General features: G+C 43.0%; 1 protein-coding gene across 1 annotated transcript in view; it reads right to left on the bottom strand.

Moving 5' to 3' along the window:
* Window positions 1–4,016: 4,016 nt before the first annotated feature.
* Window positions 4,017–25,040, bottom strand: part of LOC145342449 (sodium- and chloride-dependent neutral and basic amino acid transporter B(0+)-like) — an 81,118-nt gene continuing 60,094 nt past the window's right edge. The window contains exons 8-15 of the mRNA XM_080188012.1: window positions 22,694–22,834; window positions 20,076–20,304; window positions 19,134–19,259; window positions 12,873–12,991; window positions 9,200–9,299; window positions 7,911–8,020; window positions 7,493–7,663; window positions 4,017–4,767 (exon numbers count right to left, since the gene is read on the bottom strand). Of these exons, the coding sequence (XP_080044138.1) occupies window positions 4,648–4,767; window positions 7,493–7,663; window positions 7,911–8,020; window positions 9,200–9,299; window positions 12,873–12,991; window positions 19,134–19,259; window positions 20,076–20,304; window positions 22,694–22,834 (1,116 nt within the window). The 3' untranslated portion in view covers window positions 4,017–4,647. The remainder of the gene's footprint in view (window positions 4,768–7,492; window positions 7,664–7,910; window positions 8,021–9,199; window positions 9,300–12,872; window positions 12,992–19,133; window positions 19,260–20,075; window positions 20,305–22,693; window positions 22,835–25,040) is intronic.

Here is a 25,040-nt window from a genome sequence, read left to right as displayed (position 1 = left end):
AATGGAGTAAATGTGGGATAACAGGGATAGGATTTGGGTGGGATTGTTGTCGGTGCAGACTCGATGGGCTGAATGGCCTCCTTCTGCATTGTAAAGTTTCTATGATAAAATTCCAAGTAAAATCAGGGATGAAGGAAATTATTGTTCTGCCAAATGGGCAGTCTGTTAGCAGCTCCATAAAAAATGGATCTAAGCAGTTTAATGAATTAATTTAGTTGCATGAATTTTTTAGGTTATGTATAGGCTTTGTTCTTTCGTCTCCAAGAATTATCAATGCATTAAATAAGAGCTTTTGAGAGATATCTGTAGCTTAGAATGTGTATCTGAGACAAACAAATCTGTAACTCTTAAACAATGAAATTAAAAGGAATGATTTTAGCCCCTCAAAGTGGGTGTGTTTGGTTTAGCAGATTTAGTTAAAATCTGAAATAGAAACTGAACTGACTTTGAGCTCATTCATTTCTAGTTTTTATGGGACGGAAAAGGGGCTGGTGACCAATATAGTCTTCAGATGACTTGACTACTTAAATATTTTAATGAGGCCATATGCCTTAATTTCAACAGTGATTCAATTTTTAACCACAGTTTGGATAGAGTACCCTGGACTCAACAATCACCTTTACAATACTGTTTGTGCACCATGAGGAATCGATGCATTCCTCAGGGTTAACAAGCTTAGGGTTGACAGGATTAAGGAAGTGAATGGGTGGCTCAGGGATTGGTGTGGGAGGAATGGGTTTGAATTTATGGGACATTGGCACCAGTATTGGGGTAGGTGGGACCTGTTCGGGCGGGATGGGGTTGGTCTGAACCGTGCTGGGACCAGAGTGCTGGCGAATCAAGTAAAGAGGACTGTAGACAGGGCTTTAAACTAGTTGGGGGGGGGGGGGAGGGTGCGAGGGTAGGTGATGGTACGAGGTCTAAATTTAAGAAGAGGGTACAGGTAAGGGAAGAGGCCGAGGATATCCCAATAATAAAGGGAGTAGGGGGCGTGTGTATAGTTGGTGGCGTTGCAGCAAATAAGGTCCAGGTGAAGGCTGGGATGAAAGCACTTTATCTGAATGCACGAAGCATTCGGAATAAAGTGGATGAGCTGGTGGCGCAGATCGACACAAATGGATACGATCTGGTGGCCATTACAGAGACGTGGCTGCAGGGTGACAGGGACTGGGAGCTGAATGTACAGGGCTATCAAGTGTTTAGGAAGGATAGGCAGGAGGGAAAAGGGGGGGGCGTAGCTCTGCTGATTAAGGATAGCATCACGGTGGTAGCAAGGGATGATATTGGAGCCAAGGAGCAGAGGGTGGCATCGTTGTGGGTGGAGATTAGGAACAGCAAAGGGAGGAAGACGCTGGTGGGTGTCGTCTATAGGCCTCCGAATAATGATCTGGAGGTGGGGCGGGCTGTTAACGTGCAAATAAGTGCGGCGTGCAGGAATGGGACGGCCGTAGTTATGGGGGATTTCAATCTGCATATTGATTGGTCGACCCATGTTGGACGTGGGGGGCTCGAGGAAGAGTTCTTGGAATGCTGCCGGGATAGTTTCCTCGAACAGTGTGTGTTGGAGCCGACGAGGGAGCGAGCTATCTTGGATCTGGTGCTATGTAATGAAGCGGGTAGAATTAGGGACCTTGTGGTGAAGGATCCTCTTGGGGAGAGTGATCATTGTATGGTGGAGTTTCTGGTGCAGATGGAGGAGGAGAAAGTGGGTTCCCGGACACGCGTCCTTTGTTTGAATAGAGGGGAGTACGGTAGGATGAGAGAAGAATTAGCGAATGTGGACTGGGGTAGCGCGTTGGAGGGAGGGTCTGTTGAGGAGCAGTGGAGGATCTTTAAGGAGATCTTTCTTGGTGCTCAGCGGAAATTTATTCCGATGGTCAAAAAGGACTGTAGGAGGAGAGGTAATAAGCCGTGGATAACGAAGGAGGTGAAGGAAAGTATTAAATTAAAAGCGGAGGCGTTTAGAGTAGCTAAGAGTAGTGGGCGAGAAGAGGATTGGGAGAGGTTTAAATGTCAACAAAGATTGACAAAGAAGTTGATAAAGAAGGGTAGGAGAAACTATGAAGCTGGGCTAGCGCTTAATATAAAAAAGGATAGCAAGAGTTTTTATAAATATATAAAAAGGAAGAGGCTGGCTAGGGTGAATGTTGGTCCTTTAGAGGATAAGAAAGGGGACCTAGTGGTAGGGGATGGGGATATCGCTAAGGTATTGAATAACTTTTTTGTTTCTGTCTTCACGGAGGAGGACGTGAATAATTTGCCGGGTGTTAGCGATGGAAAGGTGGTAGGACTGGAGGGTCTTAATGACATTACTGTTACTAGAGAGGCGGTGCTCGACAGGCTGGAGGGGCTGATTGTGGACAAGTCCCCAGGACCGGATGGAATGCATCCGAGGGTTCTGAAAGAAACGGCGGAGGTGATAGTGGATGCCTTGGTGGTTATTTTCCAGACGTCGCTGGATTCCGGGGAAGTGCCGGATGATTGGAAAACGGCTAATGTTACACCGTTGTTTAAGAAGGGTGCCAGGCAAAAGGCGGGGAATTATAGGCCGGTTAGTTTAACGTCTGTGGTAGGTAAAATGTTAGAATCTGTCATTAAGGAGGAAATTGCGAGTCATCTTGAAGGGAATTGCTTGATAGAGCAGACGCAGCACGGTTTCATTAAAGGGAAGTCGTGTCTGACAAATTTACTGGAGTTCTATGAGGATGTGTCTAGGGCAGTCGATAGAGGAGAGCCGGTGGATGTGGTCTTTCTAGATTTTCAGAAGGCGTTTGACAAAGTGCCTCACAAGAGGTTATTGCAGAAGGTCGAGTGTCATGGAGTTGGGGGTAGGGTGTTAGCGTGGATAGAGGATTGGTTGTCAAATAGGAGGCAGAGAGTGGGGGTCAACGGGTGCTATTCGGATTGGTGGATGGTGACTAGTGGAGTGCCCCAGGGGTCGGTGCTGGGGCCTCAGCTTTTTACCATTTATATAGATGATCTGGAGGAGGGAACCGAGTGTAGAGTGTCGAAATTTGCTGATGACACCAAGATTGGGGGAACGGCAAATTGTGCGGAGGGTGTGGAGAGTCTGCAGAAGGATCTAGATAGGCTGGGCGAATGGGCCAGGAAATGGCAAATGGAATTTAATGTTGGCAAGTGCGAGGTGGTCCACTTTGGTAGGAAGAATGGTAGGAAGGACTATTACTTACGGGGCGAAAAACTGCAGCAGGTGACGGTGCAGAGGGACCTCGGGGTCCTTGTGCATGAGTCGCAAAAACCCAGCTTGCAGGTGCAGCAGGTGGTCAGGAAGGCGAGTGGGATGCTGGCCTTCATAGCGAGGGGGATTGAATACAAAAGTAGGGAGGTCTTGCTGCGGCTATATAGGGCATTGGTGAGGCCGCAGCTGGAGTACTGTGTGCAGTTTTGGGCGCCGCACCTGCGCAAAGATATTTTGGCCTTGGAGGGAATGCAGAGGAGGTTTACTAGGCTGATACTGGAGTTGAGGGGGTTGAGCTATGAGGAGAGGCTGAATAAACTGGGCTTGTATTCATTAGAGTTTAGAAGAATGAGGGGAGATCTTATTGAGACGTATAAGATGATGAATGGGATGGATAGGATAGAGGTGGAAAGACTCTTCCCGCTCAGAAAGGACAGTAGGACTAGGGGGCACAGCCTCAAGATAAAAGGGGGGCGGTTTAGAACGGAGTTGAGGAGGAACTTCTTCACTCAAAGGGTGGTGAATCTCTGGAATTTTCTGCCCGTTGAAGTGGTGGAGGCTGCCTCGCTAAATATTTTTAAGACGCGGGTTGATGGGTTTTTGATAGGAGAGGGGATTAAGGGTTATGGTGAGAGGGCGGGAAAGTGGAACTGAGCAGCGACAGATCAGCCATGATCTTATTGAATGGTGGGGCAGGCTCGAAGGGCTGGATGGCCTACTCCTGCTCCTATTTCTTATGTTCTTATTAGAAAATCACCCTTGATCTCTCTGACCTTTCCTTCCTCCATCATAATTAGGCCTGCCACCATTAGTTGGAACCCACTCCCTCCCTGGATGACCTGCTCCATGATCAATCCTAATGCCCATACTAATTCTACTGATTCTTGGCATGTTGCCATCTTGTGCTGCAGGCTTTCCCATCTGACAGGCAGTCAGCTAGTCACCCAAGCTATGCATGCACAGAAAAATATTTAAAGGTATCTTGCAGTTAAGAACTGTATTGGGGAAATCCATGCTTGAGGGCTTTTTGTTCCTAAATTGGCCCCATCGCTACCTCCTGCGCCACTCCTTCCAAGCCTTTAAGTACCTTCTGTAAGGTAATATCAGGACCATAGTCTTTCAATTTCCCCTTAAGTTCTATACAGACAAAAATATTTTTAAAAGTAAAACTTAAAATTGATATTTTTTAATGAATGTGTGCTCCCAGCATAGAGCCTTGCTGATTGGAAGCGCACAATGGGAATTCAGCCAAGTTGCTCCACATGACTGCCAATGGAATACATTCCTCAATTCCTGATAAACAATCCATTCTGGCAAAGCAGAGCAATTATGCAATTTTAAATTCAACCTGTGTTTTGAAAGATATGCTCAAACATTTCCAGTTATTTTAAAACAACATATTATTTCTTAAAATTCTTGGACTTTGAACTTGAACTGAAAAATGTCCCTTAAAGTTTTTCCATTTCGGTGATGATAGCTTGTGTAGAATCTGTGTTATATCTTTCTCCTCTGTGTTGTTTCAGGTATGGGCCCCAGTCTATAGTTGGCTTGGAGGCTGCAACAACTTTCTGTAAAAAGAAAATTTACATTACTAACAATTTATGGTTTATTTCTAGCCATCATTAATGCTGTTCTAGAAAAACAACCTTGATTCAAATCAGACTGATACCGGGCATGATTTACCCATTTGTACTCTAAGTGCTCCTGCGAGTGAAAAAAATGGGAGAGTTTGTCGCTGGCGGTGGCAGCAACTGTGAGTTGGGATTCACCCACTTTAACCATTTAAATATATGCCCCGATCTCCATGCTCAAAGTGATGCCCCCTTTCCCCCACAGCCAAAAATTTGACCTCCCCACTGACCAAGGAGGCACCACAAAGAGGGTCATTCTCCACTACCCTCCTTCTTCACACCACACAGGCATGAGATTACCTAATCCCAATTAGACCTCCAGCCACTCCCTCAGACCCTCCTCTGATGTGCCAATATTGCACTACCCCCAGCACTCCAGCACTGACACCCTCACAGAGATACCGTACCCTGGCGCATTGGACCCTGAGCGTGGCGGGGGGTAGGTCAAAGAGGTAAATCTGTTGCCAATGTACACCTCCAATACTTGTCAAGCTGCAGAGGGTGGATGGGGCTTGGTGCCAGGGTTTAACCTCAGCATTCTCCCCCATGATAGATGTTTTGTGGCTGGAGTACATTTTCCAGCCCTGCAAAACCTGAATTTCACTCTTGGCATGGTAATTTTAGGCATCCCTCTGATCAAAGTCTTCATTCCAATCTGTGGACTGTGAAAATTTTGAAGTGGGTTGTCACTTTAATCTCCATGTCCTCTAGGCACCTGGTTTCTAAATTCCAGCATGACTCCATTCAGCAGAAGGGATTCTCCTTTCTCTTTTTCAGGAACTGCAGATGTGAGAAGGCCCCTTTCAAGTCCTCTGACTGACAAAAGTCAGTCACTTTCATTGGGGTGAGAATTCCCTTCTCCACAGCTGCTCATTCAGACCCATTCTTTTAACACATTCTTCGTAAGAAGCTAAAAGCCTTAGAAATCTCTTCAAACCCTTTGAAAAGCCTTGGGGGTGATCTTACCTTCTTGTCTCACCAGTCAATGGGTGGGGCGAACCAATAAGAATGAAAGACAGGTGAAAAATTGGGTTTGCGCCTGGTTTCTCATCTATTGCAATCTTAATGGGCTCGGATATTCAGCAAGATCAACCTCATGCCCAAAAAGAGCATGATGTTGATTATATTTAAATTCTGATTTAAATATTATTGCCTGAGCAGCCTTGCCAGTGAACGTACTCACTGATGAGGATGACATATGGTTCCTGTCAATGGGGATTTGTCATGATAGCCTCGCCAACAGGACCGGAGGCCATTGAGACCCGTAGGGAGGATGGAGACAGGGGGACATTGTCCTTTGCTAGTGTCATCCAAGCAATGCAAGCCTGCCAACCTGACATTGCCCACTGGGCACCCTGACTGCCAGTGTGGCACACTGGCATTGCTCATTGGGCACTGGGTAATGCCAAGGGAGCAGGGCCTGTATGGGGGCAGGGCATAAGGGGATGCACAATCTGCAACTGGGATCGACCAGGGGGTGGCGATTGACTGGGGCAGACCAATGGGGGTGGGGGAAGTGCAATCAAATCAGCCGGTGGGTGAGCGGGGGACCAGTGGACCACAGAGACCAGCCACTGCCGGAGCGTAGGGAGGCTGATCAGCATGGAGGCCACTGATCACAGGAGGGAGGGGGAGAAGCGGATGATATACAGTGGGGGAAGGTGACTGACAGATCTCTCTGTGCTATTGCAGAACAGAGAGATCTGTGCATGCATGATTGTGCCCACTACTGTCAGATGCCAGCTTTCTGGAGAGTTTAGACCCCCGTCTCTTCCCTTTAATGGTGGGAAACAGGTTTCGCATTTTTTTTGATCAGAATGGCAAAAGATTTTACTTATGACCTTGCCAAAAAAAAAAATGAAACTCTCCTGTTTTCATGCTCATTTGGGACTTGTTTTTGGTAAGATGCCACCCCCTACCCCCCACCTTGTTCCTATTCAATTTCAGTCCACTCCTTTTAACTGTCTTTTGATTGACAGCTTAATGGTTTTTAGACAGCCTGAAGTCAGCTTTGTTTGTCCATCATTCGCTTCAAGATTGAATGTTTCTCAAGTACTCTTGCCCACCACCCCCCCAACAATTGTTCCAAACTGCAATGTTTATACTAAAGAGGAACTGAAAAGCATTTAGCTGCTTTTGAAGTTGCTTGCAACTGCTTGTGGTCACAGCTTCAAGTCTATTAGTCGCGTTTAAAATGTTTTGGATTGGGGCCAGTCCATGCATTTAAATGCTTTCTGAAATTACTGAATATGAACTATGTTTAATGCACTGAATGTCTTAGTGGCAATATGCTGTACCCATGTAACTTAGGACTATGACTCAATGGTAGTATTATCAGTTGAAGCCTCAGTCTATAGATTTTAGTATATACCTAGCTTGCAATTCAGTACAATATTAAACAATTATGGCGCCGTCAAAATTGCTGTTTTTTTGATGGGGCATCAAACTGCCCCATCACACATGAAAGTAAAAATGTCATGGATCGATTCCATTTGGTGTTCTGGCAAATCTTACTAAAAAGTAGTGTATATGTGAGTGAATAAGTGACAGAATGTTAGCATATGTTCTTTAGAAATTGTACCTAAGGCACAATTTTTTCAAGCTTATTTTCCACAAACCACAATACCACATAGACATCGGCACCTCAAAAGTATTTTCTTACCTGCCACAAGTTGGAACCCTTAGCCTGGACAATTTTCACGATGGCTATCATGGGGATCCATATCATGGAGAAGACGATTATACACCAGCCAAGTGCTGTTGCCCAGACAGGGTACTCATCAGGTCCATATGCTGGAGGTCTGAATGTTGCTAAGGACCAGATTAAGATTATCTAAATGAAATAATTATATAAGATTAGATCAGAAACAGATGAGAGACTATCTGCAGCTTGATTATTTTCCGTTTAAATCACTATTTAGAAGATGCAAGGCAATATTCTTCAGTCTCGTCTGTCCTGTCCCTGCTGCCAGCAAAAACAGAGACCTTGATGCTCTGCCAAAACTCCATTCACTGCAGTGGCAGCAGAGTAACCCAGCCGTGAGTGTGATCAGAGGATTCCAACAGTAATATCTCCTTACCAGCAGCAAAACTGGGGAGATAATAAGCCAACACGCTCTCCACCACAGCCAGAAAAGCCAATTCTTTTCCCCAATCATCATCTCTATGTCCTTAATGAATCTGTTTGTCCCTATGAACAAGAAAGCAGAAAGACACAATCACTTGGTTTGTCCTATCTTTAGGCAGCAGGTCTGTAGAATGTATGAGCATATGAATCAGGAGTTGATATAAGCCATTCAACTCCTTGAAGCCTGTTCAGCATTCTACAAGATTATGGTTGATGTGATTGTGGCCTTAACTCTTGCCTACCACCAATATCCTTTGACTCACTTGTCAGTGAAGAATTTATCTACCTCTGCCTTAAAAATATTCAACTAACCCTGCCATCACTGTTCTGAGGAAGAAAGTTCCAAAGACTAATGAGCCATTGAGGAAAAAGAAATTCTCCTCATTTCAGTCTTGAGTAGCAGAGCCCCTATTTTTAAATGGTGTCCTCTAGTTCTATTGAGATTCACCTTTCACTAATGAACAGGTTAAAGCAGAAAAGGAATCATTCAGGGGTTTCAAACAGGCTGAGTATGGCCTCGCTAATACCAAAACAGTAAAATCGAGCCCGAGGTCGACAAGCCTTTCTATGTCCTGCCCCTTGCCTGCTCCAATTCTCGTAGCAGGTGGGGCAGTAAAATTATGGCCCCTGTAACTAATCTGATTATCTCTGAAAGCAAAATATTTACACAAATCCTGAAGTCACTCTAGGAAAGGCTCATATTTCAGATCTGTGCTGAGATGATCATGGATCCCTATTATCAGAATGGAGAAGGATGTACAATCAAAGTGAGCGTTCTATCCTGCGCAGAAGAATAGAAAATGGATTCCACGGATATCGGGAGTGCTCTGAAGCAGTACCTGAGCTGTTGTTTCACTTACCTTGAAGATTGGAAGAAATTGGTAACTGACCATGTCAAGTGGTAAACAGTTATACAACTCAGGTTTAAACAGCATCCCAATTATCAATTAGTCAGAAAATGGCTACAACAAATTTTACCCCAACAAAGCCAACTGCATGCCAACAAGCAAAGGGGAACTTTTGGGTGAAGAATGCAGAAGACATTTTCAACCTCATAATTTTGGATCTAAATGGGGAAGGATTTGACAACTAATGACAGCACCTTAATTTTCAGTCAACTTTGAAGATGAAATCAGTATCATTGTAGCCTATTAATTCGTCCTATTTCTTTTGAACAGATGAAGACCCAATGAAATTTTTAACTAACTATTTTTGTTTCAGTGCTTTTCCTACTGCACGTACCATATATCCAACTTACACCAATGAGTTCCATGATGCCACTGACAAGAATTCCCCATCCAGCTGTGAAATGGTCAATTAAATTGATCCAGTAAATCCCAGCCTAAAAAGTGAAATATTAGAAAGAAGCGTATAAGAGAAAGCTGGAAAACTCTTCAAAATAAAATTTCTCTGGACAAGAAAAAGCAACACTTTTCTCAACCCATAACCGCCCAGCCCAAAATTATACAGTTTTAGAGACATTGGATAAAATTTTTATTTGCATGAAGGGGAGGGTTAGGAAGCAGGCAGACTTGTAATTTCCTGCTACTGGCTGGCGTATTGGTCCTGGGCCATTTTCATTCAGGCAAGATCATAGAAACATTGAATACAGTGCAGAAGGAGACCATTTGGCCCATTGAGCTTGCACCGACAGCGATTGCACCCAGGGCCTTTCCTATCCCTGTAACCATACACACTTACCCTCTCAATCCCCCTGACATTAAAGGAGAATTTATTTTGGCTAATCAACCTAACCTGCACATATTCGGACAATGGGAGGAAACCAGAAGACCTAGAGGAAACCCACGCAGACACGGGGAGAATGTGCAAACTCCACACAGTCACTTGAGGCCAGAATTGATTCTGGATCCCTGGTGCTGTAAGGCAGCAGTGCCACCATGTCACCCGTAAATTGGGAACTGGTGATAGCTAAGTGCTGCAATTGGGCCAATTAAAGGGCGTACAGGCAAATCTGCAAAACTTTCTAGTTGTCACATAGGCCACTCATTGAGGATGAAACAAGGCCAAGAAATGGAGGCAGCTTTCAAGCAGCAGAATGCTGTGACTTTGACAGCACCACATTCTGCTAGAAAACACCACCATTCACTCAACATTACACAGATTAGCAGCCTGAGCTGCTGGATGTCCAGTTGCGCTGAAAGCTCTCCACAATGACAGCCTGTTAGTTGTGGTCTTTTTGAATTTAAAAATGCATAAAACATCTTCAAAGGGCACACCCATTTTAAGGGGCATTCTCTCATTTTTATCTATATCATTGGAACCACCTCTGAACCCATGGCTAGTGGTGATACTCCCGTGCCATTGGATCTCTTATTGACCTGCCTTCCCCCTCCCCAACCTCAGGAACCTGCCCACCATCCTAAAATTGGATGATGAGCACACACTGGCAACAAATTAGCCTGCTCGTTAAAAATTGGGTTGGACATCAGATGGCTAAGGAATGCAGAGTCTGGCCCCCAGAACAAAATTCAGCCAACTCTGTCAAACCCAGTACTGTCCATTTCTGCAGTTCCAAGTAAGTGTTTTGCTGTGCATCTCTTCACATGTATAATGCAAAACCCATGACCGTCACCAAGTCAGATTATTTGCATCAGCTTCTGGACAAGGTCCTTTGTTCCACCTGGACAAAAGTTATTAAAAATAGCAGAAATCATCAATATTGGCAGTTATGATTTTTGGTAGTTACCAATATATTGGCTCTGAACCACATCAACAAATCTATCCAGTGTTTTGAAATTGGTGCTAATAATATACTTTGTGCTGTCACTGTGCTTAAGAGAGAAAATCTAGCAGGACTTTGAAGACACCAAAATTCCACACAGCAATAAAATGAGTATTTAGTGGTGGTGTTGCAGGAAAAATCAATAAAGACTTTTAAAGAATTTTCAGCTTCCATGCAAGAAGGTAGACTAAGTCTTGGTTTACCTCCTGCAAAAATAACAGCCATGACAATGCAACAGTTCTCAGCTAATGCACTAAGCATTAAACTATGTGCTCTCACTTTCCGTTTGAACTATTACTCTTTGACTTAGCATCACTGTTTTTAAATGAGAGAATTGAAAACTTAAGAGATAAACTTATCTAGATAGGCAATGCTAAACAGAAAATGTATCTCACACAAGAACAAGTGAGAAGGCTGCCAGGTTGTAGGTGTGGGTTGACTGGGAGGCCTAATTTTTTGCTCTGGCACTTAGCTGATTAAAACAAAAGATTAAAATAAAAACAGCTCTCACGCCATCCCATATACCCCCCCATTCCTCCATCCATTTCAAACAATACCATCGTATGCTCCACCATCCTCATGGTCCCTCATATCCATTATGCCAACTTATGTCTCTCAACTCACCTCCAAAGATCTCCCATACCCCCTACACCAACCCCTGCCCTTCGTTCCAGCCTTCATGGCCTCCCTATACCCTCTATGCTCGCTCTCCCGTCCCTAAGGCCAATTATAGCCCCATGCAAATCTAATGCCCATCATGCCAAATGCCATTTGGCCTACCCCTTCCATGCCAGCTCATCTGTTATCTATCACAGGCAAGGCTCAGGAGCCAGGCTGACAAAAAGTAAAATTGTGCCTGTGATAACATTACTATTACAAAAATGTTCTCATTAACTTAAGAAAGATCAAAATATTGGAATTTCTTTAACTAATCGCTTTTGAAAACAAACTATTCTTTAGCCACTCTGAGCTGCCAATCACATTGCTCAATTAAGTGGCACCATATGGTGATAATGTTAGGTGGTAAAATAAGTCATGCAGCAAATCCTATAATGATAACCCTCAGATTTATGCTGACAGACATTTCAAACACTGATTATATTTTGAGCCAACCAGTTTTTTTCTTTAATTTGAAACCCAGCAGAATTAAATCCATTGACAACTTTGACATTTCCAATGAGTTTTGCCTGTTTTTTGATAGCCTTAACAGTTCTTTTAAAGTTTGACAGTTTTTTGACAGCTCTAGTGAGTTATGCTCAATCATGTTTAATTTCAACAATTGAAAAGGCTACAAACATTTTCCAAAAGGGGTCTGAGATCATATCCAAAGGGGCGTCCCTGCTTGAATCCATCAAGTCAATTCAGGGGAGGTTTGGCCTAGTGGTATTGTCACTAGACTATTAATCCAGAAACTCAGCTATTGTCCTGGGGACCCAGGTTTGAATCTCGTCGTGGCAGATGTTGGAATTTGAATTCAATAAAAAAAATCTGGAATTAAGAGTGTGCTGATGACCATGAACGATTGTTGGGTTGTCAGAAAAATCCACCTGGTTCATTAATGTCCTTGAGGGAAGGAAATCTACTGTCCTTATCTGATCTAGCCTATGTATGATTCCAGAGCCACAGCAATATGATTGATTCTCAACTGCCCTCAGGCAACGGGGTGGGCAATAAATGCTGGCCAGCTGGTGATGCTTTTGTCCCATGAATGATTAAAAAAATTCAGACCAGCTCTTCTGTGGTCTAATCAGCTCACATTCAGTTTCATACTCCTGGCCTACAAAATCCCTCTTCAGTGGAGGCAGCTGCCTCCCTAAATGAACCCCAGCCTGATTTCAGTCCTGGCAGTGGATAGACAGGAAGTACTGTGACTAAGACAGAACTTCTGGACTCATCTGCCATTTTCGTCATGACTGGGGGCACTCCATCATGGTGAAAATGTGGGTCTGTGTTTGTTTGATTCATAGGATGATATCCTATTGGATTTAGTAACAGCAGAGAGGGAGTGTCAGTCAACCCTACATCATCCCTGCACAATACTAAATAGTTGGAAAAAACCGGACCAACACACACGATCCTTCTTAACCACCAAATCCTTGAAATATTAGATTGCATAGAGTTACAAGCAGCACTACATGTGAAAACAATGCATACTATTAAAAGGCAACATACCCGTGTTACACATAATAGGCCGATGAAGAAAAGTATCAAGCAAACACCAGACGACACAAGAATGCGCTTTGATCGTCGATACTGAGGGAACTGATCCAGCAATGATGTTATAATTATTTCTGATGAAAAAATGTTATATGAGTTCGGCGATCAATTAATAATTCATACAGCCCAATGAAACCTACCAATGGAATACAGGAGTTGATGAGGACATTATCCTTATTTATGAGTCCACTTTCAGAACTATTGAAGAGATTGAATCAGGTTGCCAGCCCTGAGAGGCAGAATATCAACACAAAACATATGTGTGCTTAAATTGTCTTTGCACCAGGAGCGCATCAAGAATATTGTGTATACATCACTGGAGGAAATTGAGAACTTGATTGCTTCCATTCCCATGCTGTGCCTTGACACCATTTATAGTGAATCCTCTGAGAGATTAATACTACTTTATCATAGTGGAGAGAAGGCCAAATGTTCAAGAATGTGATCAGTATAGGGCATTGCAGCCTTTCCTCTGGTCACCAATGTCAATGCAAGCAGCTTTCCTGCCCACAGATAGCCTTCATAATTCAGCCCAATGTGTCGTAAAACAAATAAGGGGCAAGCCATATTAGATTTTGTAATAATGAGTAAGATATGGTTAACAATTTAATGACATATGACAAATTAATCTCATTGTGATCCTAACATGATTGCATCCAATACTGTATTTGAATGGGAGAAATATGGAACAGTTTCCTAAGATTCTATATTTAGTTAAGGTTGATTTCAATGTGATGAGATGACAATTACAACAAACTGGTAAAAGGTTAAGTTGCCATCGTCCCAAATCACCTTAAACTGCTTTTTCCTTTGATGAGGAGAGCTGACTGGTGAGGATCACCACATCTCATGCACTGAGCAAGGTTGAGAAGGTGGGCCTTGATGAATAACCTTAGCTGGTATGGGAATTCAACCTGTGCTGTTCATGTCACTCATCATCCAGCTGAGCTAACCAACTCCTGAGCTAAATGATAAACTGGACAAATTTGTTACTATGTAGAGAAAAAGAATATCAGTGATTTAAGAACATAAGAACATAAGAAATAGGAGCAGGAGTAGGCCATCTAGCCCTTCGAGCCTGCCCCGCCATTCAATAAGATCATGGCTGATCTGTTGTGGCTCAGTTCCACTTTCCTGCCCTCTCCCCATAACCCTTAATCCCCTCTCTTATCAAGAACCCATCAACCCGCTTCTTAAAAATATTTAGCGAGGCAGCCTCCACCACTTCAACGGGCAGAGAATTCCAGAGATTCACCACCCTTTGAGTGAAGAAGTTCCTCCTCAACTCCGTTCTAAACCGCCTCCCCTTTATCTTGAGGCTGTGCCCCCTAGTCCTACTGTCTTTTTTGAGCGGGAAGAGTCTCTCCACCTCTATCCTATCCATCCCATTCATCATCTTATACGTCTCAATGAGATCTCCCCTCATTCTTCTAAACTCTAACGAGTACAAGCCTAGTTTATTCAGCCTCTCCTCATAGCTCAATCCCCTCAACTCCGGTATCAGCCTAGTAAACCTCCTCTGCACTCCCTCCAGGGCCAAAATATCCTTGCACAGGTGCGGCGCCCAAAACTGCACACAGTACTCCAGCTGCGGCCTCACCAATGCCCTATACAGCTGCAGCAAGACCTCCCTACTTTTATATGCAATCCCCCTCGCTATGAAGGCCAGCATCCCATTCGCCTTCCTGACCACCTGCTGCACCTGCAAGCTGGGTTTTTGCGACTCATGCACAAGGACCCCGAGGTCCCTCTGCACCGTCGCCTGCTGCAGTTTTTCGCCACGTAAGTAATAGTCCTTCCTACCATTCTTCCTACCAAAGTGGACCACCTCACACTTGCCAACATTAAATTCCATTTGCCATTTCCTGGCCCATTCGCCCAGCCTATCTAGATCCTTCTGCAGACTCTCCACACCCTCCGCACAATTTGCCTTTCCCCCAATCTTGGTGTCATCAGCAAATTTCGACACCCTGCACTCGGTTCCCTCCTCCAGATCATCTATATAAATGGTAAATAGCTGAGGCCCCAGCACCGACCCCTGGGGCACCCCACTAGTCACCAACCGCCAATCCGAATAGCACCCATTGACCCCCACTCTCTGCCTCCTATTTGACAACCAATCCTCTATCCACGCTAACACCGTACCCCCAACTCCATGTCCCCTGACCTTCTGCAATAACCTCTTGTGAGGTACCTTGTCAAACGCCTTCTGAAAATCCAGAAAGACCACATCCACCGGCTCTCCTCTATCCACTGCCCTAGACACATCCTCATAGAACTCCAGTAAATTTGTCAGACACGACTTCCCTTTAATGAAACCGTGTTGCGTCCGCCCTATCAAGCAATTCCCTTCAAGATGCCTCGCAATTTCCTCCTTAATGACGGATTCTAACATTTTACCTACCACAGACATTAAACTAACCGGCCTATAATTCCCCGCCTTTTGCCTGGCACCCTTCTTAAACAACGGCGTAACATTAGCCGTTTTCCAATCTTCCGGCACTTCCCCGGAATCCAGCGACGTCTGGAAAATAACCACCAAGGCATCCACTATAACCTCCGCCATTTCTTTCAGAACCCTCGGATGCATTCCATCCGGTCCTGGGGACTTGTCCACAATCAGCCCCTCCAGTCTGTCGAGCACCACCTCTCTAGTAACAGTAATGTCATTAAGACCCTCCATTCCTACCACCTTTCCATCTCTAACACCCGGCAAATTATTCACGTCCTCCTCCGTGAAGACAGAAACAAAAGTTATTCAATACCTTAGCCATATCCCCATCCCCTACCACTAGCTCCCCTTTCTCATCCTCTAAAGGACCAACGTTCACCCTAGCCAGCCTCTTCCTTTTTATATATTTATAAAAACTCTTGCTATCCTTTTTTATATTAAGTGCTAACCCAGCCTCATAGCTTCTCCTACCCTCCTTTATCAACTTCTTTGTCAATCTTTGTTGACATTTAAACCTTTCCCAATCCTCTTCTCGCCCACTGCTCTTAGCTACTCTAAATTCCTCCGCTTTTAATTTAACACTTTCCTTCACCTCCTTCGTTATCCACGGCTTATTACCTCTGATACAGTACCAGAAATAGCAAACAAAAAAAGATGCAAAAAGTAAGGGAGAAGAAAATAAAAGTATTCAAAAATGCAGAAACAGCCATGATTCTGGAGAATGGGGAACATACAAAGACACCAAAACCGATAGTTAAAGCTACAAAAAGGGTGTATGAAGGAAGCTGGGAACGTATGTCAAAATCAACACAAGATTTTTTATACAATTACATTAAGAAATGAGTGCTGTCAGGAGCAATGGGAAATGCTTGAAAACTGGTAACAAGTGATATTGTCAATGCAAAAAAGGAATTGGCAGACATGTTGAATAGTACTTTGCATCCATATTTACAATGGGTGGAGACATTCCAAGGAAACCTGCATTGAATCAAGGTCAGAGACTCATCACAATTAAGGCAAACAAAACACCAACAGTAAAGAAAATAATGTCACTCAAGAGTATCGTCAGCACAAGATGATTTCTACTCGAGGGTAAAGGAATATTGCAGACACTCTAAACATAATCTTCCAAAGTTTTCTCATTTCAGGAACTTCTGTTCTCAGTTGGAAGATTATGAACAAAATTCTCTCACCTGGGAACTAAGTTCATGGAAGAATGGAACCTGGAGTGTTTCCCGCTGCAGAGGCTGGTGGGAAAATATGCCATATCTTCGACCTTGGCCTCATTAATTATGGCACTGGGAGCTTCGGGCCATATTCCAATGCGGGTCAGGACTGATGGCATGTAGTCATATCACTATTGAAAAATAAGATGGATCTCTGGGAAAACTGAGGCCAGAAGATGGACCTCAGTCTGGTCGCTGCATGTGGAAGATCCACCTAGAGATGTTTCATCCACCCACTGCTTCCAGAGTCCAGGTTTGCTGGTGGTCTCTATCTTGAACTCCAGAGGTAGTCCCAGGCGTTGTTCAGATGTCTAGTGACAACTGCATGCCACGTTTTTCCAGATATGTTTTACACTAGTGTGTTTTTTTCAGTTGACATTACAGAGAGTTTGGCATGGGTGGTTGGGTCTCCATTTGCATCTTATTAGGGAGATGCAAATCAGTTCCATGTTGGCCTCCAGCGGGTGCCCTGACCTGCCAAGGCATGCACCAGCAGCTGGCGAAAAGTTGACTTTTGGGCCACCACAGGCGGGAACATTGGAGAATTCTACCCTGTATGTTCACTCTGTTAATTAAAAAAGGTGAAAGAAGGAAATTGGAGTGTTACAGACCGTTAACCTAACATCTGTTGTTGGGAAATTAGGATAATGAAGGATACGGTGACAATTTAACAGTTTGAAGACTTTTTCTTCATCAGTAATAACTAGCATGGATCAATTGCACTGAATTTTTTGAAGTGGTGACAATAGTGATAAGCCAATATCTATAGATATTTTATTTATATGAACTTTGAGAAGGTATTTGATGAAGTTCCTCACAAGAGACTGTCAGCTACAGATGAACCTTATAGAATTTGATACAAATTATTGTCCTGGTTAGGAAATTGAGTGAGTGGCAGAAAAGGATTATGGGAGGTAGATGGAAACATAAAATTAAGAAGTGGTTTGGTAAGGTGAATAGACTAACCTGTGGCAAACAGCCATCAATGTCGGCAAGTGCTAAGTCATTCACTTTGGACCCAAAAGGTAGAACACTAATTGGTGAAAAGCTAGAAACAGTGAAAGTCCAGGAAAATTCAGAGGACCATGTACATAGATCAGTAAAATGTCAGAAATGTGGGGCAGAATTCTCCATCATGCCTATTGGAAGGCTTGTTGACAGGCAGGATCAGAAAATCTAGTGGGAGACAAAGTCAGAAAGCTACTGGTATAAAATCATGTTGCAATTCTCCCATGGCAGGGATAATGACATGTTGATCTTTCCGCTGCTTGATGGTGTGAATGCTATTTCCATTCATTTGTATCTCATGAATGCTTATTAAAGCAGCCACCCTGGGCTTCCCGTCAGGCCTTCCAATCCTATGTCACATCAAGAATGAAATTGTGATGGTCTAAAACTCGATTGATCTGGAGTGGTGTGCACAAGATGGTCCTCAGTTCACAAGACACTTTGAGGTGAGTGCAAGAAAGCCTTTCTGCCAAAAGGTTATGCTGCTCCTGATGCAATGTTTATCACTGTGCTGGGGCAGACTGGTTCTTAACCTCTATTTCCATGCCGAGTTGGTCTTCATAACTGAACTGTACTGCTGGTCCCTTGTTTGATTTGATTTGATTTACTACCATCATGTGTATTGATATACAATGAAAAGTATTGTTTCGCTATACAGACAAAGCATACTATTCATACAGGAGGAAAGGAGAGGATGCAGAATGTCGCATTGTAGTCATAGCTAGGGTAAAGGGAAAGATCAACTAAATATAAGGGATGTCCATTTAAAATCTGTTAGTAACAGGGAAGAAGCTGTTCTTGAATCATATGGGACATGATCTCAGACTTCTGTATCTTTTTCCTGAAGAAGGTAGAAGAGAATATGTCTGGGGTGCATGGGGTTCTTAACTATGCTGGCTGCTTTTCTGAGGCAGCAGGAAGTATAGTCAGAGTCAGTGGATGGGAGGTTGGTTTGCATGATGGACTGGGTTTCATTCATGACCCTTTGTAGTTTCTTGCAGTCTAGGTCAGAGCAGGAGCCACACCAAGCTATGATACATCCAGAAAAGATACTTTCTGTGGTGCATCTGTAAAAGTTGGTAAGAGCTGTAGTGGACATGCTGAATTTCCTTAGCCTCCTGAGAAAATAAAGGTGTTAGTGGGCTTTATTAACTACAGAGTGGGGCATGAGTGCCCTGTGAGTGATGGGTTCAGGAGGAGGGTAGAAGGTAGTTAAATTGAGGAGTAGATTTCTTGAGGCTTTTTCCTCTGGATTGCTGACACCATGGTCTGAGTTGTAGAGAGTGATGGTATTTAGATATAGCATCAGGACTTCAAACCTGTCAGCTGCTGGTGCACAGACAAATCAGCAGCTGAACTGCCAGGAGATTCAGAGGGGAACTCTGTGCATAATTAATGAGGTTCCAAGTGTAGAATCTGGCATGTGACCTGCTATTTTGGCCAGTGGGAAATGCACTGACGGAGCCTCCACACTCAAGTCTCAAAAGCAGAGAATTTGCCAATATTAATTCAAAGTAAGATTATTCTTACCGACTATTGCAAACTCACTATCGAGCCCCATAGTAACCAGCGTGACGAAAAATAAAACAGACCATAAGGGTGCCGCTGGCAAATGTGCAAGACCCTCAGGGTAGGCAATGAAAGCCAAACTGAAACCTAGAGAGTGAATTGAAATGAAATGGTGCAATTAATGATGCTTAAGGAAAGATACTGTAAACTAAGATTATTTATTTAAAACCTATTAATTACTTTAGAATCTAGATTGCCAAGAAATACTACATTTTGTTCAGTATTTCTGTGTTCAACCTGCTATCCTAGATTTCTTTCCATCAGGATGAGTGATGTCGGTGATGGAGAATGGGGCAGAATCCATTTAAGGGATCCATTTATCTGCAGAGTAAAAATCCCTCTATTCTTCCTTAACAATGTGCCTCATTCCCACTCTCAGAAGAGCTTACAGTAGTGTTACATTTTCTCATTGTTCAGCTGTCCTGGAGTCCTTTGAGTAATGCGACTAATTCAGTGTTTTTTTTTGCTTCATGACCTTTGCCCACAAGGACCAAAGTGTAGAATACCTTAATTCTTTTCAAGTAGGTCTCTTACACTCAGCAGTCAGGAAAGACATTAGTCCCATCAATGTGAGCTGAATTAGTGCTTGCTCTGAGATCCAAGAATAGGTCTAACCTATTGAATCATCCAATCTCCAAACAGAATCTGATATTCTAATCGATGGTTAATGGTGTGTGACCTGGTTGATATTTCTGCTAGATCTAGTTACTCCAGTTAATGAGTTACAAGCAGCTTGACAGTGCTGTGGTTGTTTGTTTGAACTTTAGAACATTTATGTTAAAATATCTCCAGTTCAAATTGGTTTGTGTCAACAGAGTAGAATGGCTGAGATTGTTGAGCAAGGCCAGTTTTATGTTATACTTTCGGAACCATTTTAACTGGAGATATTGATGCTGCTGTTACCTGACTTTGCAACCTCTGGAACTGGCTTATCTTGTACATGAGCCATGTGTCCAAGGACGGAGAAGATGGCAAATCCAGCAAACACACTTGTTCCACAATTAACAACACAGACAACAATGGCATCTGAATAACAGTTATTGTGGAACTTGTTGTAGGATGACAGGGTTATTAAACCTCCACAAGCGACTGACACCGAAAAGAAAATTTGTGTTGCAGCATCTTTCCAGACCTGGGAAATAGAAGGTAGAATTAATCTGTTGTCGAACTATTTACTTGAGTTTGCTAAACTATGGTAGATAAAACTGCAATGACAATGAGAAGTACATGGGAATCAGCACCAGAGCTTGATGGGGAGCTGACTGAATGAAAATTCTTTTAGCCAATACAGTCTTCCTTAAATAGTCAGACATTCACACTGTCTCCCTGTCTAATTCCCTTTGGGGCTCAAATACCTTGCACTGCTATGTTTTCAAACAACTTATGATTTATTTTAATTAAGGGTCACCTTTGGTGAAAGAAGCACAAATCTAAGGTGCATCAGAAGTCCATCAGAGTTTTGTTAAAATTAAATATTAACTCTCAATGTTAATAAATTAGAAATATAGAAGCATAGAAAATAGCAGGAGTAGGCCTTTTGGCCCTGCTCCACCATTCAATATGATCACGTCTGAAGCTGTCTCAGAACTATAGTCCCATGCTCTCCCCATCTCCCTTGATACCTTTAGAATCCAGAAATCTACCTGTTTCCTTCTTAAATATATCCAGTGACTGAGCCTCCGCAGCATTCTTTGGTAGAAAATTCCACTGGTTAACCATCCTCTGAATGAAAAAAATTCTTATTTAAATCCTGTATGACTTACCCTCTATCCTGAGACTGTGATCCTTGGTTGTAGACATACCCCGCCAAAAAAAAACAGAGCTTACAATATCCCTGCATGCAGTTTGTTCAGCCCTATTAGAATTTTAAATGTTTCAATAAGGTCTCCTCTCATTCTTCTAAATTTCAGTGAATACAAACCCAGCCTACTCAATTGCTCCCTGTACAATAGTCTTGCTATCACAAGAATTGCCTGGTGATCCTTTGCTGTACTTCCTTGCTGGCAAGTATATCCTGTCTCATGAAAACTCCACATAATACTCTAGGTCTGGTCTCAGCAAGGCTCTGTACAGCTGTAATAAGACATTCTTGCTCCTGTACCCAGGTCCTTTTGCAATGAAGGCCAACATACCATTTGCTTCCAAACTGTTTGCTGTACCTGCATGCTTGTTTTTAGTGACTGGTATACTAGGACCCTTTGTACATCAATACATTTCCCAATCTATCACTAGTTAAATAAAATGCTGCCATTCTGGATCTCCTTCAAAGTGGATAACTTCACATTTATCCACATCAAATTGCATCTGCCAAGTACTTGCTCACTCACTCAACTCATCTGAATCAGTTTGTAGCCTTTTAACATCCGCCTCACCACTCATATTCCCACCAAGTTTTATATCGATAACAAACTTCGAAATATTACATTTGGTTCTCTCACCCAAATCATTGCTATACATCTTCACTAGTGAGGCCTAAGCATTAATCGCTGTGGGCCCCATGAGTCACTAACTGCCACTTCAAAAAAATCCCATTTATTCCTCCTGTTTCCTGTCTGCTAACCAATTTTCAATCTGAAAATATCTATATGTTTTAATCTTGCACGTTAACCTCTCATGTTGGAATTTATTAAAAGCTTTTTAAGTATCCAAATGCACTACTGTACGACAAATATACTACAAATGCATAAGGTTCACCCTTATCTATTCTACTAGGTACATTCTGAAAAAACTCCAGTTGATTTGTCAAACATGGGGTGGGTTTCTCTCTCCTCCCAGCCATGGCAGTGGGAGGCAGCCCACCATTCACAGGTGACGGGATTCTCTGGTCCTGCTGCTGTCAACTGGATTTCCCATTGAATCTGCTCCACGCTACCAGGAAACTCATGGGTGTGGTCTGCTCCTGGTGGGATGAGAGAATCTAGGTTTTCAGGTCCAGAGAATCTAGCTAATGTTTTCCCTTTCATAAATTCATGTTGATTTTGTCGCAATCTGTTGATACTTTCTAAGTGTCCTGTTATCACATCCTTCACAATTGCATGTCAAAATATTTATTGCTGACTTAATTGTTACTTTGTGAGCTCTCATATAGATGAATGAAATATTTACATATTTAGCCAAGAATTTTATTGGTGAATTGTTTAGAAGCTACTAAAATGATATGGTAGGTACTGTATAGTGTTATGTTCTGCCCTATCCCTTATAAGTCTATCATCTCCCATTTCATCCCATTATTGTTTCATCTAATTACCATTCATTTCTGCCACCATATTCCATCCCATTTATAAAAAGCATGAATTAAAATCATTAACTTTTATCACCAGATCTTAGTTGTAACTTCCTTCTCATGCTATCTACTAACATGCAATGGCTGAAATTAGTTTCCCCTTAGGTTAACAATATAAAATCAACACAGCTTTTACTTCAGACTTGTCATAAATCGGGAACATAAATAAAAGTGAAACATGAAGCAATTTGACTGAAGAATGCATTTGAAGTTCTACGGATTATCCTGCTGTGTTTACCTCAGCATCTCTCAGTCTATTGATGTTTGACTGGGTTCCAATATAATATTCAATTCCTTTATAGGCTCCCTCCAGAGTAGCACCTCGGATTAACAGTATGCTGAGAACCAGATAAGGGAATGTTGCAGTGAAATAAACCACCTGACCATGGAGAGTAAATTGTTAGATTTTCCTGCATTGCTGGTACAACATAAACCTGTATTGAATTCACTAATGACAAACCATAAATAATGAGAGAATAACTGTTTTAAAGTATAGTTAACATTGAATTTGGTACTTAAATTTAAATGGCACAAAATTTGGCAGAATCTTGCTGTAAAAATAATGATAAATACTGGCTGGAATTCTCCAGTCGTTCATACCCCACTGCTACTGCCAACAGGAATAGAGAATTTGGCGCTCAGCCAAATTTCCCTCCCAGCTGTGGGAGAGGTAGGAGAATCTGGGCCACTTTTACTTATGTTCAATTCAAACAGCAAAATAAACATAGTAACTAGGACCAGGAGCAAGTTAATTGGCCCTTCAATAGTCAATTGAATGAGAATCAATATGATCAAGGTTGATCATCTACCTCAATACCATATTTTCTCTTTCTCCTCATATCCCTTCCTGCCATTAAAATCTAAAAAAAATTCTTGAATTTATTCAGTGACTTGGCCTCCACAGGCTTCTACGGTAGAGAGTTCCACAAGGTTATGAGCCTTTGAGTGAAGACATTTAATAGAACGTAGAAAAACTTCGGCCCGCAAGTTGCGCCGATGATATCCCTACCTACTCGGCTTACCTATAACTCTCAATCCTATTAAGTCCCATGTACTCATCCAGAAGTTTCTTAAAAGACCCTATCGAATTTGCCTCCACAGACAGCAGGCGATTCCACTCACCCACAACCGTCTGAGTGAAAAACTTAGCCCTGATATCTCCTCTGTACCTTAACTCGACTCCCCAGCACCTTAAAACTGTGTCCTCTCGTAGCAACCATTTCAGCCCTTGAAAAAGCCTCTGAGAATCCACCTGATCTACACCTCTCAACATCTTATACACTTCTATCAGGTCACCTCTCATCCTTCGTCTCTCCAAGGAGAAAAGACCGAGCTCCCTCAACCCATCCTCATAAGGCATGCCACCTAATCCAGGCAACATCCTTGTAAATCTCCTCTGCACCCTTTCAACATCTTCCACATTCTTCCTGTAATGAGGCGATCAGAACTGAGCACAGTACTCCAACAGGGGTCTGACTAGGGTCTTATAAAGCTGCAGCATTATCTCCCGACTCCTAAACTCAATTCCTCGATTGATGAACGCCAGTACACTATACTCCTCGTTAAGCACATCCTCTACCTGTGAGGCCGATTTAAGAGTCCTAATGTCCCGGACCCCAAGGTCCTTCTGATCCCCTACACTGCCAAGAGTCTTACCCTTGATATTATACTCCTTCATCCCATTTGACCTGCCAAAATTGACCACTACACATTTATCCGGGTTGAAGTCCATCTGCCACTTCTCCACCCAGGCTTGCATCCTATCTATGTCACGCTGCAACTTGTGACATCCCTCCAAACTATCCACAACACCACCAACCTTCGTGTCATCAGCAAACTCACCAACCCGTCCCTCCACTTCCTCATCCAGGTCATTTATGAAAATTACAAACATTTCTCCTTATCTCAATCCCAGATGGTCTATCTTGTATCCTGAAACTACATCCCCAGATACAGACTTCCCAGCCAAAGAAAACATTCTCACAGCATCTAAATAATATGTCCAGTCCTGTTAGAATTTTTTGTGTTTCAATCAGATCCCATCTTACCCTTCTAAATTCTAGTACATACAAGCCCAGTCAAACCAACCTCTTCTCACACGACAGTCCAACCAACCCTGGTATCAGTCCAGTCAACTCGGATATACTCCCTCTGGTAGGGAGACCAAAACTGCACACAATACTCCAAGGCCCTGTAAAACTGCAGTAAGTCATCCCTACTTCTGAGCTCAAACTCTCTTGCCATGAAATAAACTTACCATTTGCCTTCCTAATTTCTTGCTGCAACTGCTACTCCACATTCATGACTGGTGGACAAGGACACCCAGATCCCTTCATCTATCTATACTTTACATGATATCACCATTTAGATACTACAGGCAGGATCGTACCAGCTTGCTACACCGATTGACCAGTGTGGCGAGCCAGTAAGATAGGATGAGAGTGAAAAACTAGGTTCGTGCCCAGTTTCTCGGCTCTCCCGATCTTGCTGGCCATGTTCTGCTGACGAAATCAGCTTGCATCCAGGAAGGGAGATCGGGGCGCCTGCACAATGGCGCCCTAGAGCTCAGTAGCTGGCTCACAGGC

This window comes from Carcharhinus amblyrhynchos, chromosome 4 (assembly GCF_965287045.1).
Source record: "Carcharhinus amblyrhynchos chromosome 4, sCarAmb.v2.hapA, whole genome shotgun sequence".
NCBI classification, from domain to species: Eukaryota; Metazoa; Chordata; class Chondrichthyes; order Carcharhiniformes; family Carcharhinidae; genus Carcharhinus; species Carcharhinus amblyrhynchos.
The sequence above is the reverse complement of the archived record's forward strand: the minus strand, read 5'-3'. Positions and strand labels throughout refer to the sequence as shown.